This window comes from Procambarus clarkii, chromosome 23 (genome assembly GCF_040958095.1).
Source record: "Procambarus clarkii isolate CNS0578487 chromosome 23, FALCON_Pclarkii_2.0, whole genome shotgun sequence".
NCBI lineage: Eukaryota > Metazoa > Arthropoda > Malacostraca > Decapoda > Cambaridae > Procambarus > Procambarus clarkii.
Genome location: NC_091172.1, coordinates 31,467,451 through 31,483,635, shown reverse-complemented (window position 1 = coordinate 31,483,635; position 16,185 = coordinate 31,467,451). Strand labels below are relative to the sequence as shown.

At 48.7% G+C, this 16,185-nt stretch overlaps 2 protein-coding genes across 14 annotated transcripts in view; both read right to left on the bottom strand.

The window, feature by feature from the left end:
* Positions 1-16,185, bottom strand: part of LOC123763970 (metabotropic glutamate receptor 5) — a 316,966-nt gene that overhangs the window by 278,218 nt on the left and 22,563 nt on the right. The gene's annotated exons all lie outside the window — the stretch shown is intronic.
* Positions 3,537-5,967, bottom strand: LOC123763885 (involucrin-like). Its single transcript, XM_045751190.2, has 2 exons — positions 5,770-5,967; positions 3,537-5,411 (listed from the first exon to the last, which is right to left on the bottom strand). Exons 1-2 carry the CDS (start codon positions 5,965-5,967, stop codon positions 3,537-3,539), a joined length of 2,073 nt encoding a protein of 690 aa, XP_045607146.2.

The window sequence follows — 16,185 nt, the reverse complement described above, 5'->3', positions numbered from 1 at the left end:
GAGCAGTTACCATCTAACAACACCATACAATTAAGTAAACATTAACGTTGCCGTCACAACTCTGGATTGTGACTTAGTGTTGACACTAATATTTCCGGCTCAGGGACTGGAAGTGAGACGAGGAAAAATGGGTCTGAACCTTCTCCCTGACAACATGAATCCACTTTCTAGAGGTAAGTGTAGTGACTCATTCACCTCAAATAATCCTTAACCACTTAAAATTCACTTTAGAGGGGTAATGAATGAGCTCATAAGCTCCAGACAGTTAAGTAATCCTTAAGTGACCTCAACTCCCTACCGGAGGAATAAATAACAATTAGGGGAAATTAGATGAAGAGGTTAAAGGGGCAGTCAGCCCATTAGAACATGAGACAGATACCATTAGCCCACAAGGGGTGGGGTGGGGGGCGGGGTCGGAGTATAAACATTGGCTTCTTAAGAAGTTACTTACATGAGGTATTCCAACCATGGATCCCTATTTAAGGCACACATAATTGGTGCTGTACGTGTCAAGGATAAGAAAACAGCAGTGTGTGTGTGTGTGTGTGTGTGTGTGTGTGTGCGTGTGTGTGTGTGTGACCTTCACTCTACATGTGAGTGTTGGTGTAGTGTCCTCACACATCTTGGCACCAGAGCCCACCAGGCAGTCCTCTCCCCAGTGTCCTCACTCTCAGTCCTCCATCCTGTATACAACTTTCACAAGCCGAAGTGTCTCTTGCTCTACACTGGTAACCACAAGAGGAGTAGTGAGGGCGTCACACGTCTCACCAACTATCATTACCCGTGATACACTTGACCTGGTCTGACCTGGTCACGGGGTGCTCCCATACACCTCACCTCTCATTGTCTGCTGATAGACCCGCTGTCGACTTATCTGATACACGACTTGATCTGATAGATAAGCTTGATCTGATCTGATAGATGACTTATTGGTATTTATGTGTGCGTTAAGGAGGAGGGGTGGTGGTGGGGGACGGGTAGATGAGAGAGGAGGGGTGGTGGTGGTGGAGGAGGGGGGGAAGGAGGAGGGGTGGTATGCAAAAAATATGCAATAAATGAAAACTGGTTCGATTTCAATCAAATTTTGTTGTCTAGTTGTATATATAATTGGGTTGAACTGGTCCAAGTCTCAGCATCGTAGCATAAATAGGAAGGGAGAAAAAATTATTGAATTATATGTCAAAATTTTCCCAAAATGGTAAAAAATTAACATGGAACACAAGTGACAACTGAAATCATGTCTATGACTCTCAGCTATCACAATAGCATATAATAAAGTATTTTAATATTTAGTTTTATGCCCAAAAAAATTTCAAACAAAAAAAAAACTTAAATTTGTTTTTCTCGATTTTTTTCTCATATTTTTTTATCAGCTGATTTGCATGAAACTTATACACCTTACAGAACGTTAGTCTATCTGTAAAGGTGCAAATTTTGGAGGAAATTGGTTGAAGTCAACGTCAACCACAGGTGGCAGAATGTTTGATCTTATTTATTGTCAAGTAATAAAATTAACTCTACTCTTTAATATTTTTTTTTAAATTTACATGAAATTTACACCTTATATGTGTGCTGACGTCTCTACAACATTTCTAAAACACCTTTTTCCTAATTTTATTTAATGATTTTATAAATATTTGCAAACATGATATATTGGCATATATTTCTTTGTGGAACTTTGACTACTTATATTAGTAAAACTAAACATATTTTGGATAACCCTTTTGATAAAAATCCTTTACTATATGCTAATGTCAAAAATTTTCAAAGATGAGTGTCATAGAAATGATTTCATTTGATAATTGTGGTTGCAGAGTATTATTGAAAATGTGTATAATTCGTTGAAAACAAAAAACTCCCTCCCTCTCTTTTTAGGCTGCGGTACTGAAACGTAGAACAGTTGCAGCCCTTCTTATATACAACTGCTAAAAAAAAGTCTGGTTGATATTAAACAACATTTTAAAATAGGATAATAGGCCCCCCTTAGGGCGGGTCCCAAGAGTAGGGAACATTCACTGTTAACCACAGTTACAACAATGTTATGATGCTCTCCGACCATAGACAGACAGATGGCCTGATCACTATGACATCAGTTACACACGTACACAATTAAAAACACATAGACAGATAAATACAAGTAGATGGAAAAATCAAATGAACGATTAGTCAGACAGACAGACAGACAGGGAAACAGTGAGGCAGGCATATTCAGGAGCATAGATCAACAGGGTTCGATGTTGTAAATCACTAGACAATTTCATTGGTCCAACTGCTGGCTACACTTCACTATTTTCTGGAATTAGGAACCAATGTTCCCTGTTTCAATATGTGTGTGTAAGAGAGAGAGAGAGAGAGAGAGAGAGAGAGAGAGAGAGAGAGAGAGAGAGAGAGAGAGAGAGAGAGAGAGAGAGAGAGAGAGAGAGAGAGAGAGCACCCACGCCTCTAATGCGTTCCTGCTCAGTGAGTAACTTGGGCGCATCAGTTACAATTATGTATTATGTAGCGATGACTGTGTGTGGGGGAGGGGGGGGGAGTAGATAAGAGAGGAGGGGTGGTGGTGGTGGGGGAGAGGGTAGATGAGAGAGGAGGGGTGGTGGTGGTGGTGGAGGAGGGGGTAGATGAGAGAGGAGGGGTGGTGGGGAGGGGGTAGATGAGAGAGGAGGGGTGGTGGGGAGGGGGTAGATGAGAGAGGAGGGGTGGTGGAGGTGGTGGGGAGGGGGTAGATGAGAGAGGAGGGGTGGTGGTGGTGGTGGGAGAGGGGGTAGATGAGAGAGGAGGGGTGGTGGTGGTGGTGGGGGAGGGGGTAGATGAGAGAGGAGGGGGGTGGTGGGGCGGAGAGGAAAGGGGTGTGTATTATCTTTTATCAGTGACGTTATTTCTTTCCCGTCTTCTACGTTGTTCAACAGACTCCACAACCCCAGCCACACCCCAGCCACACACCACCAGCCACACACCACCAGCCACACCCCAGCCACACACCCCAGCCACACACCCCAGCCACACCCCAGCCACACACCCCAGCCACACACCCAAGTCACACACCCCAGCCACACACCCCCTGGCCACACGGAGGGTGCCCCCTCCCCCCGGGTGGCTGTGTGGCCACGCAGGGAGCACGTAGGGGACACGCAGGAGGCACGAAGGGAGCACGTAGGGGACACGCAGGAGGCACGAAGGGAGCACGTAGGGGACACGCAGGAGGCACGAAGGGAGCACTTAGGGGGACACGCAGGAGGCACGAAGGGAGCACGTAGGGGGACACGCAGGAGGCACGAAGGGAGCACGTAGGGGACACGCAGGAGGCACGAAGGGAGCACGTAGGGGGACACGCAGGAGGCACGAGAGGAGGGGGAGGGAGAGAGCACAAGTGTTATCGTAGGGATCTCCCGCGTGTTAACGTACCGGCAGTAATGTCTTGCCCGGGAACCTTACTTCAATTTCTTAATGCATAATAAAGGGGTTAAGTTCTTCAGGGAAGAGACGGTCAGGTTGTATAATTACTGGTAGTGTATAATTGTGACAGGTCAGTGTTGTTGTTATTGTTGTTGTTGTTCCTGTTGTACCTTGTGTTGTAGGTCGTGTTGTACCTTGTGTTGTAGGTCGTGTTGTAGGTCATGTTGTACCTTGTGTTGTAGGTCATGTTGTACCTTGTGTTGTAGGTCGTGTTGTACCTTGTGTTGTTCCTTGTGTTGTAGGTCATGTTGTACCTTGTGTTGTAGGTCATGTTGTACCTTGTGTTGTAGGTCATGTTGTACCTTGTGTTGTAGGTCGTGTTGTACCTTGTGTTGTTGCTCCTGTTGTACCTTGTGTTGTAGGTCGTGTTGTACCTTGTGTTGTTCCTTGTGTTGTAGGTCATGTTGTACCTTGTGTTGTAGGTCATGTTGTACCTTGTGTTGTAGGTCGTGTTGTACCTTGTGTTGTTGCTCCTGTTGTACCTTGTGTTGTAGGTCATGTTGTACCTTGTGTTGTAGGTCATGTTGTACCTTGTGTTGTAGGTCGTGTTGTACCTTGTGTTGTAGGTCGTGTTGTACCTTGTGTTGTAGGTCATGTTGTACCTTGTGTTGTAGGTCATGTTGTACCTTGTGTTGTTCCTTGTGTTGTAGGTCATGTTGTACCTTGTGTTGTTCCTTGTGTTGTAGGTCATGTTGTACCTTGTGTTGTTCCTTGTGTTGTAGGTCATGTTGTACCTTGTGTTGTTCCTTGTGTTGTAGGTCATGTTGTACCTTGTGTTGTTCCTTGTGTTGTAGGTCATGTTGTACCTTGTGTTGTTCCTTGTGTTGTAGGTCATGTTGTACCTTGTGTTGTTCCTTGTGTTGTAGGTCGTGTTGTACCTTGTGTTGTTCCTTGTGTTGTAGGTCATGTTGTACCTTGTGTTGTAGGTCATGTTGTACCTTGTGTTGTAGGTCGTGTTGTACCTTGTGTTGTTGCTCCTGTTGTACCTTGTGTTGTAGGTCATGTTGTACCTTGTGTTGTAGGTCATGTTGTACCTTGTGTTGTAGGTCGTGTTGTACCTTGTGTTGTTCCTTGTGTTGTAGGTCATGTTGTACCTTGTGTTGTAGGTCATGTTGTACCTTGTGTTGTTCCTTGTGTTGTAGGTCATGTTGTACCTTGTGTTGTTCCTTGTGTTGTAGGTCATGTTGTACCTTGTGTTGTAGGTCGTGTTGTACCTTGTGTTGTTCCTTGTGTTGTAGGTCATGTTGTACCTTGTGTTGTAGGTCGTGTTGTACCTTGTGTTGTTCCTTGTGTTGTAGGTCATGTTGTACCTTGTGTTGTTCCTTGTGTTGTAGGTCATGTTGTACCTTGTGTTGTTCCTTGTGTTGTAGGTCATGTTGTACCTTGTGTTGTAGGTCGTGTTGTACCTTGTGTTGTTGCTCCTGTTGTACCTTGTGTTGTAGGTCATGTTGTACCTTGTGTTGTAGGTCATGTTGTACCTTGTGTTGTAGGTCATGTTGTACCTTGTGTTGTAGGTCGTGTTGTACCTTGTGTTGTTGCTCCTGTTGTACCTTGTGTTGTAGGTCATGTTGTACCTTGTGTTGTAGGTCATGTTGTACCTTGTGTTGTAGGTCGTGTTGTACCTTGTGTTGTAGGTCGTGTTGTACCTTGTGTTGTAGGTCATGTTGTACCTTGTGTTGTAGGTCATGTTGTACCTTGTGTTGTTCCTTGTGTTGTAGGTCATGTTGTACCTTGTGTTGTTCCTTGTGTTGTAGGTCATGTTGTACCTTGTGTTGTTCCTTGTGTTGTAGGTCATGTTGTACCTTGTGTTGTTCCTTGTGTTGTAGGTCATGTTGTACCTTGTGTTGTAGGTCATGTTGTACCTTGTGTTGTTGCTCCTGTTGTACCTTGTGTTGTAGGTTATGTTGTAGCTTGTGTTGTTGCTCCTGTTGTACCTTGTGTTGTAGGTCATGTTGTAGCTTGTGTTGTTAGTTGTGTTGTATACTTTCATATTTTATAATGACTATCATGCTCCCTTGATGACTTACACTGCAGTGCCCTATAGAGCAGTGTAACAGTGGCCCATTAGAGCTTGACCCCACTAAAGCTTGACCCCACTAGAGCTTGACCCCACTAGAGCTTGACCCCACTGAAGCTTGACCCCACTGGAGCTTGACCCCACTCAAACTTACCCGCTGTTTATTTAGGAATATCCTTAACCCACCCCGGTGCCACGTCCAAGATCACTTCCAACGTGAAGGCACAACCGGTACTCCCAGCAAGGGAAACAGGTAGGACGGATGTCCAAAAGCAATAGGAATAATGGTAAAGACATACCAAATCCTGGACAAGGACTGTCAAGTAGTCAACTTCGTCAAAAGAGAATAAGTAAATGCGGAGCTTCCTTCGGGAGGTGCCACTGGAGAGTGCCACTGGGGAGTGCCACTGGGGAGTGCCAGGGAGTGCAAGGGAGTGCCGGGCTGGGTTAGGGCACACCACCGCTGCCACAACACCAACAATAGGAAAGAATATCATCCATTGAAACGAATTTTTCCTAGTATGGGGTCCCACCGCCAGGGATATTTGCACAGTGGGTAAGTTCAGGTATGTGATGTACAGCGGGGTGCAGTGGTGTTCAGTGGTGTTCAGTGGTGTTCAGCGGGGTTCAGTGGTGTTCAGCGGGGTTTAGTGATGTTCAGTGGTGTTCAGCGGGGTTCAGTGATGTTCAGCGGGGTTCAGTGGTGTTCAGTGGTGTTCAGTGGTGTTCAGCGGGGTTCAGTGGTGTTCAGCGGGGTTCAGTGGGGTTCAGTCGGGTTCAGTGGGGTTCAGCAGGGTTCAGTGGTGTTCAGCGGGGTTCAGCACGGTTCAGTGATGTTCAGTGGTGTTCAGCGGGGTTCAGCGGGGATCAGTGATGTTCAGCGGGGTTCAGTGGTGTTCAGCGGGGATCAGTGATGTTCAGCGGGGATCAGTGATGTTCAGCGGGGATCAGTGATGTTCAGCAGGGTTCAGTGGTGTTCAGCGGGGATCAGTGATGTTCAGCGGGGTTCAGTGGTGTTCAGTGGGGTTCAGCGGAGTTCAGCGGGGTTTAGTGGTGTTCAGTGGTGTTCAGCGGGGTTCAGTGGTGTTCAGCGGTGTTCAGTGGTGTTCAGTGGTGTTCAGCGGTGTTCAGTGGTGTTCAGTGGGGTTCAGTGGTGTTCAGCGGGGTTCAGTGGTGTTCAGCGGTGTTCAGTGGTGTTCAGTGGGGTTCAGTGGTGTTCAGCGGTGTTCAGTGGTGTTCAGCGGGGTTCAGTGGTGTTCAGCGGTGTTCAGTGGTGTTCAGCGGTGTTCAGCGGTGTTCAGTGGGGTTCAGTGGTGTTCAGCGGTGTTCAGTGGTGTTCAGTGGGGTTCAGTGGTGTTCAGCGGGGTTCAGCGGGGTTCAGTGGTGTTCAGCGGGGTTCAGTGGTGTTTAGCGGGGTTCAGTGGTGTTCAGCGGGGTTCAGTGGTGTTCAGCGGGGTTCAGTGGTGTTCAGTGGTGTTCAGTGGTGTTCAGGGGGGTTCAGTGGTGTTCAGTGGTGTTCAGGGGGGTTCAGTGGTGTTCAGCGGTGTTCAGTGGTGTTCAGTGGTGTTCAGTGGTGTTCAGGGGGGTTCAGTGGTGTTCAGCGGTGTTCAGTGGTGTTCAGCGGGGTTCAGTAGTGTTCAGCGGGATTCAGTGGTGTTCAGCGGGGTTCGTGGTGTTCAGTGGTGTTCAGGGGGGTTCAGTGGTGTTCAGGGGGTTCAGTGGTGTTCAGTGGTGTTCAGTGGTGTTCAGGGGGGTTCAGTGGTGTTCAGCGGTGTTCAGTGGTGTTCAGTGGTGTTCAGTGGTGTTCAGGGGGGTTCAGTGGTGTTCAGGGGGTTCAGTGGTGTTCAGTGGTGTTCAGGGGGGTTCAGTGGTGTTCACCCTGCACCCCGACCCCAGGTGTACACCCCCCCTACCTCCACCCCCCCCCCCCACGTGGGGACACCCCCCACCCCAGGTGTACACCCCCTACGCCCTACCCCCACCCCAGGTGGGGACACCCCCCACACCCCACCCCCACCCCAGGTGTACATCCCCCTACCCCCACCCCAGGTGTACACCCCCCCTCCCCCCACCACCACCCCAGGAGGGAACACCCCCACCCCCACCCCAGGAGTCTAGACACAGGCCCCGAAGCTACGGGCAACAATTGTATGTTTTTGTGGAAAAAAAATATTTCTTCCCTTCACTCCCTCCCTCTCTCACCTACCCTGCGTTTGCCTCCCTCTCTCTTACCCCCCTCCCACCATCAACACCTCCCCCCCCCCCCCACCTACTGGCAGGAGTGGGCGGGTAAGCGATAAAGAGCCATAATACCTCAGTATACAAGACACAAGTTGGCCCGTAGTGAACACGTGCCGGGGCGTCCCAGGGAGCAACAGGCTCCACCTGAGGGATACTGACCCTTATGCTGCCGGCGTATACCGCTCCTTTACCCGTACAGGCGCTCCTGCAGCACCCTCAACCAGCGGCCAACAAAACGTTACTGCTAGAGTACATCTTGGCGCTTACTCCCCGGGGAGTGACGGTACTCACCACTGGAGTACATTACAGGGCACACTGCACTAATGTATTAGATCTGTGTATAATCTTTGAGAATAAGGCAGGTGGTTGTGGTAGTGTGTGTAGGGGACGACCATGGTAAAGATGAGGAGGAGGAGAAGAAGGAGGAGGAGGAGGAGGAGAAGGAGGAGAAGAAGGAGAAGGAGAAGTAGAAGGAGGAGACGGAGAAAGTGTGAGAGGAAGGAGGCGTGGCCAAGGTCAGACTGATAACAAGATAAACAGTACCGGAAATGTGACACTGTAACCGCTAGTGTTAAATTCATAGTGTCACTCATTAGGAGAGTGACACTAACCTGCAGTGTCACTCAGGGCACACAGTGAGGGTCAGGGCACACAGTGAGGGTCAGGGCACACAGTGAGGGCCAGGGCACACAGTGAGGGTCAGGGAGGGTCAGGGCACACAGTGAGGGTCAGGGCACACAGTGAGGGCCAGGGCACACAGTGAGGGTCAGGGCACACAGTGAGGGTCAGGGCACACAGTGAGGGTCAGGGAGGGTCAGGGCACACAGTGAGGGTCAGGGAGGGTCAGGGCACACAGTGAGGGTCAGGGAGGGTCAGGGCACACAGTGAGGGTCAGGGAGGGTCAGGGCACACAGTGAGGGCCAGGGCACACAGTGAGGGTCAGGGCACACAGTGAGGGCCAGGGCACACAGTGAGGGTCAGGGCACACAGTGAGGGCCAGGGCACACAGTGAGGGTCAGGGCACACAGTGAGGGTCAGGGAGGGTCAGGGCACACAGTGAGGGTCAGGGAGGGTCAGGGCACACAGTGAGGGTCAGGGAGGGTCAGGGCACACAGTGAGGGCCAGGGCACACAGTGAGGGTCAGGGCACACAGTGAGGGCCAGGGCACACAGTGAGGGTCAGGGCACACAGTGAGGGCCAGGGCACACAGTGACGGTCAGGGAGGGTCAGGGCACACAGTGAGGGTCAGGGAGGGTCAGGGCACACAGTGAGGGTCAGGGCACACGGTGAGGGTCAGGGCTCACAGTGAGGGTCAGGGCACACAGTGAGGGCCAGGGCACACAGTGAGGGTCAGGGAGGGTCAGGGCACACAGTGAGGGCCAGGGCACACAGTGAGGGCCAGGGCACACAGTGAGGGTCAGGGAGGGTCAGGGCACACAGTGAGGGCCAGGGCACACAGTGAGGGTCAGGGAGGGTCAGGGCACACAGTGAGGGTCAGGGCACACAGTGAGGGTCAGGGCACACAGTGAGGGTCAGGGCACACAGTGAGGGTCAGGGCACACAGTGAGGGTCAGGGCACACAGTGAGGGCCAGGGCACACAGTGAGGGTCAGGGAGGGTCAGGGCACACAGTGAGGGCCAGGGCACACAGTGAGGGTCAGGGCACACAGTGAGGGTCAGGGCACACAGTGAGGGTCAGGGCACACAGTGAGGGTCAGGGCACACAGTGAGGGTCAGGGCACACAGTGAGGGTCAGGGCACACAGTGAGGGTCAGGGCACACAGTGAGGGTCAGGGCACACAGAGAGGGTCAGGGCACACAGTGAGGGTCAGGGCACACAGTGAGGGCCAGGGCACACAGTGAGGGTCAGGGAGGGTCAGGGCACACAGTGAGGGTCAGGGAGGGTCAGGGCACACAGTGAGGGTCAGGGAGGGTCAGGGCACACAAAGAGGGCAGGGAGGGTCAGGGCACTCAGGGAGAGAGATAAAGAGCGTTTATTGGACATCAAAACCGTCACTAGAAGCTTTAATACAATTAATTGCTAAGCCAATTACAAATATTGGGGTGAAAGGGTCATTTGGTATGTAATAGACAATTAATTCATGCTGTCATACATTCGCAAACACACACACACACTCACACACATGTTAGATGTAACAGAGCTAGGAACGATTACATTAACATAAGACAAGTGTCGGAAAGAAATTATGAGAATGATATTGCAATCAAAGCGAAAAAGCAACCTAAATTACTACATAGCCATATAAGAAGGAAGATATTGATAAATGACCAAGTGACAAGACTGAGGAAAACAGAAGGGGCATATATAGAAAGTGTCAAGGAAATCTGCGAGGTACTGAATGCCAGTTTCCATGGAGTGTTCACAACCGAGCCTGAGCAGCTCCCATAGTTAGAAGAGATTACCTAGATGAAAGACTATCAGATATAGAGGTGACAGCAGGGGAGGTAATGAAACAGTTGACAACACTGGATGCAACTAAAGCGGTTGGACCAGACAAAGTATCACCGTGGATACTAAAAGAGGCAGCGTAGGCTCTCAGCGTGCCTCTGGCAATGATCTTTAATGAGTCACTTATGTCGGGGGAGGGGTCAGGGCACACAGTGAGGGCCTGTTCAGTTGCTGGAAGGAGGCAAATGTCGTACCGATTTTTAAGAAAGGCGATAGGGAGGAGGCACTTAACTACAGACCCGTATCGCTGACAAGCATCCCCTGTAAAATACTGGAAAGAATAATTAGGCTAAGATTTGTTGAGCACCTGGAGTGCATTGGGTTTGTAAACAAGCACCAACATGGGTTCTGGACAGGGAAATCATGCCTAACAAACCTTTTAGACTTCTATGATAAAGTAATAAGGATAAGGCAGGACATAGAAGGCTGGGTAGACTGCATATTTCTTGACTGCCAAAAGGCCTTTGATACAGTACCGCACATGAGACTGCTATACAAACTTAAGAGGCAGGCAGGAGTAAGCGGAAAGGCCCTAGCATGGGTGAGGAACTACCTAACAGGAAGGAGCCAGAGGGTAATGGTAAGGGGCGGAAAGTCAGACTGGCGAACAGTAACAAGTGGAGTACCTCAAGGATCGGTGCTGGGACCAATTCTATTTCTAATATATGTTAACGACATGTTTACAAGAGTAGAGTCCCACATGTCGATGTTCGCGGATGATGCAAAACTGATGAGAAGAGTTGTGACAGATGAGGATTTCAGGGTCCTCCAAGAGGACTTAAACAGGTTGCAGAGATGGTCAGAGAAATGGCTACTGGAGTTCAACACGAGCAAATGTAAAGTTATGGAAATGGGACTAGGTGATTGGAGACCAAAGGGACAGTACACAATAAAGGGGAACTGCCTACCTGTGACGACGCGAGAAAGAGACCTGGTATGGACGTATCACCTAATCTATCTCCTGAAGCACATAGAAATAGGATAACAACAGCAGCGTACTCTACACTGGCAAAAGTTAGATCATTCAGAAACCAAAGTAAGGAGGCTTTTAGGGTGCTTTACACTGCCTACGTGAGGCCAGTCTTATTATGAGACTCCATGATGAGGCAGAGTCTCATCATGGAGTCCCCATCTAAAGAAGCATATAAGGAAACTGGAAAAGGTTCAGAGGTTTGTAACGAGACTCGTCCCAGAGTTACGAGGGATGGGGTATGAGGAGCACCTGAAGGAACTGTGCCTTACGACACTAGAAAGAAGAAGGGAGAGGGCGGGACATGTATAAAGTATAAAATACTTAGAGGGATTGACAGAATGGACATAGACGAAATGTTCACACGGAATAGTAACAGAACGAGGGGACATGGGTGGAAGCTGGAAACTCAGATGAGTCACAGGGATGTTAGGAAGTTTTCTTTTAGCGTGAAGGTAGAGGAAAAATGGAATGCACTTAAGGAGCAGGTTGTGGAAGCAAATACTATTCATAATTTTAAAGGACTATTAATCATGAGAGACTTCAACCACGGGAAGATAGACTGGGAGAACAGAGACCCACATGGAAGACCAGATACATGGAGAGCTAAGCTGCAGGATGCGTTAACAAGAAACTTTCTAAGCCAACACATCAAGGGACCGACAAGAATGAGAGGAGAAGATGAACCATCCATGCTTGATCTGATATTTACCCTAAATGAATGGGATATAAGGGAAGTTAAGTTGGAAGCACCCTTGGGAATGAGTGATCATAGTGTATTGAGCTTTGTGTACCTGGTAGAGCTAGGAGTTATCTCCCCCCAAAAAGAACTAGGAAACAAAGGCTGGCATACCGAAAGGGGAATTATGAGGAGATGAGACGTTTCCTAAAGGATATACCATGGGACACAGACCTCAGAGATAAGTCTGTACAAGACAGGATGGACTATGTCACCCAAAAGTGTCAGGAGGCAGTAAACAGGTTCATCCCGGCCCAAAAGGAAAAATCCGAGAAGCAAAAGAAGAATCCGTGGTTTAATAGGGCATGTATGGAAGGAAAGAAACTGAACAGAAGGGCGTGGAGGAACTCCGAAATAATAGAACACCAGAAAGCAGAGAGAGATACCAGAGAACCAGGAATGAGTATGTCAGGGTGAGAAGAGAAGCAGAGAAAAATTATGAAAAGGATATAGCAAACAAAGCCAAGACTGAACCAAAGTTACTCCACAGTCACATCAGGAGGAAAACAACATTGAAAGAACAGGTGATGAAACTTAGAACAGACAAGGACAGGTATACAGAGAATGACAAAGAGGTGTGTGAAAAACTCAACAAGAGGTTCCAGGAGATCTTCACAATAGAACAAAGTGAGGCCACTGCACTAAGAGAGGGGGCAGTAAACCTGGCGGCCTTGGAAGAGTTCGAAATTATGAGAGATGAGGTCAGGAGATACTTGTTGGATCTGGATGTGAGAAAGGCTGTTGGTCCAGACAGGATCTCACCATGGATATTGAAAGCGTGTGCAGAGTCACTTTGCTTGCCACTCTACATAGTGTATATTTGGTCACTGGAGACGGGAGACCTACCAGAAAAATGGAAGACGGCGAATGTGGTCCCAATATACAAAAAGGGGGACAGACAAGAGGCACTGAACTACAGGCCAGTGTCCTTAACTTGTATACCATGTAAGGTGATGGAGAAGATTGTGAGAAAAAATCTAGTAACACATCTGGAGAGTAGGGACTTCGTGACAACCCATCAACATGGGTTCAGGGAGGGTAAATCTTGCCTTACAGGCTTAATAGAATTGTACGACCAGGTGACAAAGATTAAGCAAGAAAGAGAAGGCTGAGCAGACTGCATTTTTTAAACTGTCGGAAAGCCTTTGACACAGTACCCCATAAGAGGCTGGTACATAAGCTGGAGAGACAGGCAGGAGTAACTGGTAAGGTGCTCCAGTGGATAAGGGAGTACCTAAGCAATAGGAAGCAGAGAGTTACAGTGAGGGGTGAGACCTCAGATTGGCGTGAAGTCACCAGTAGAGTCCCACAGGGCTCTGTACTCGGACCTATCCTGTTTCTGATATACGTAAATGATCTCCCGGAGGGTATAGACTCATTCCTCTCAATGTTTGCTGACGACGCCAAAATTATGAGAAGGATTAAGAAAGAGGACGACTGCTTGAGGCTTCAAGAGGACCTAGACAGACTGAAGGAATGGTCGAACAAATGGTTGTTACAGTTTAACCCAAACAAATGTAATGTAATGAAGATAGGTGTCGGGAGCAGGAGGCCATAAGATAGGTGACGGGAGCAGGAGGCCAGATACTAGATATCATTTGGGAGATGAAATTCTTCAAGAGTCAGAGAGAGAGAAAGACTTTGGGGTTGATATCACGCCAGACCTGTCCCCTGAAGCCCATATCAAGAGGATAACATCAGCAGCATATGCCAGGTTAGCCAACATAAGAACGGCATTTAGAAACTTGTGTAAGGAATCATTCAGAACTTTGTATACCACCTATGTCAGACCAATCCTGAAGTATGCAGCCCCAGCATGGAGTCCATATCTAGTCAAGCATAAGACTAAACTGGAAAAGGTTCAAAGGTTTGCCACCAGACTAGTACCCGAGCTGAGAGGTATGAGCTACGAGGAGAGACTACGGGAATTAAACCTCGCGTTGTTGGAAGACAGAAGAGTTAGGGGGACATGATCACCACGTACAAAATTCTCAAAGGAAGTGATAGGGTAGATAAAGACACAAGACTCTTTAACACAGGGGGGCATACGCACTAGGGGACATAGGTGGGAACTGAGTGCCCAAATGAGCCACAGAGATATTAGAAAAAACTTGTTTAATGTTAGAGAGGTTGACAAATGGAATGTATTAGGCAGTGATGTGGTGGAAGCTGACTCCATACACAGCTTCAAGTGTAGATATGATAGAGCCCAATAGGCTCAGGAACCTGTACACCTGTTGATTGACAGTTGTGAGGCGGGACCGAAGCTCAACCCCCGCAAGCACAAATAGGTGAGTACACACACACACACACAGGAGCAAACACCTGAAGCCACAAGCACCTTCCTGTTTGCCCGAGGCCTTGGTCAGGGTGTCAGCGCCCCGGCCACAAGGTGAGCGGGTGTTGCCAAGGTCACACATTAATCGTCGTCACTCAGGTGTTTTATCTGGAAATCATTTCCATCACTCAGGTGTTTTAATTCATGAATTCTAAACATTAATCATCATCATTCAGATGTTTTAATCATCAAACAAGGAGTGAGCGCCATGTGTATGTTGTATACAATGTGGGCGTGATTATGTGTGGAATGTGCAACCCTTCCTCAGACCAAGTCCATACCATCCATCGGTCGACCCCAAAGACAAAGTCATCAATTTTAACATACTGTTCATTCAAAACGGAACTTTTCTCAAATATATATGAATATTATAATATATTGGCATATTGTGCATATATAGTCATAAGTTAGGTTAGGTGTTTAGGTTCTGTTGGCGATTATTTGTAGTACGTGGGTGAAGCATTTACAGCGTTGTGGTTCGAACAATATTCGTCAGCGAAGCACTTGTTCCGGAAGTGTTCGGACGTCATCAGTTGTGAGTCGTGTGTAAACCGGTTTTCAATGATAAACAGCGGGGGGGGGGGGGGGAGGGCGGGTGCATGGAATCACTTTTGGGTCTTTGGAGGACGGGCTGGGGGACGAACCCTCTACAGCCAGACTTACGGGCCTCTACAGCCAGACTTATGGGCCTCTACAGCCAGACTTACGGGCCTCTACAGCCAGACTTATGGGCCTCTACAGCCAGACTTACGGACCTCTACAGCCAGACTTACGGACCTCTACAGCCAGACTTACGGACCAGTACTATGGTTCGATAGTCAGGATTCTTCAGCCAGTACTATGCCAATAGTCAAGATTGTAGTTATAACATTTAGTATTAAAACGTACTGTCTATTCGGAGGAGGAGTTGGCTGAAGATCCTAGTGGTGTTGAGGAGTGAGGTCCTGGAGCCCCTTCCTCACAGGTGAGGCGCCACACCCTCATACTCACCTCATCACTCATTAACTACTCACCTATTATAATACGGTTAAAATTAGATCCCCCCAAAATATATATAAGAGTTATGAATGATGGGGGAAACATTTTATGAAGGGAAGTGGGAGGAGACCCCGACGACGAAGTGGAGGAAGACGAGGAGGAGGAGGAGGAGGAAGACGAGGAGGGGGAGGACGAGGAGGAGGAGGAGGTCCAGAGGGAGATTTTTTCTGGTAATTAACATATTAAAGTTAGTTTGGAGACGTTGTTTATCCTACCGTGCTGTGTGTGTGGCCCCATACTCTCCCATCCCTCCCTTCTCAACCTAGTCCCCTTTCTTCCCCCCTTTCTCTTTCACTCCCTTCCTGCACCACACTTCCTAGTGCAGGAAGGGAGGGAGGGAAAGATAATGGCACTTCTTCCTCCTTCGTGCTCCCCCCCCCCTCTCTCTCTCTCTCTCTCTCTCTCTCTCTCTCTCTCTCTCTCTCTCTCTCTCTCTCTCTCTCTCTCTCTCTCTCTCTCTCTCTCTCTCTCTCTCTCTCTCTCACTCTCTCTCGCTGCCTGTCCGACCAATCTGAAGACCAATCAAATATCTCGATACTAAAAGAGGATTTCACCTTAGTGTTATGTCTTTCGTAATGGGAGCTATAGAGCAGAGAGCAACAGAGTAGAGAGCCGTGGCTGCATGTCCCAATCTTTCTGACTAAATCCTCCAATTTCCCCCCCCCCTACCTGCACGAACTATTCTCTGGGTCTGACACTCGCTCAAAATTACAATAGTTTCTCCATGGCCAGGAACGTACCAACCCAAGCCACCCACCTAACCTATCGAGGCCGAGGGGTAAGTAGTTATGAGAAGGCACCAAGCCAGTTGCCTGTGTATCACTAGACAGGTGTGTGAGGACTAGGAGCTGGGACCAGGACTGGGGGCAGGAACTAGAGAGGAAGGAACCAAGCACTAGAGAGAGAGAGAGAGAGAGAGA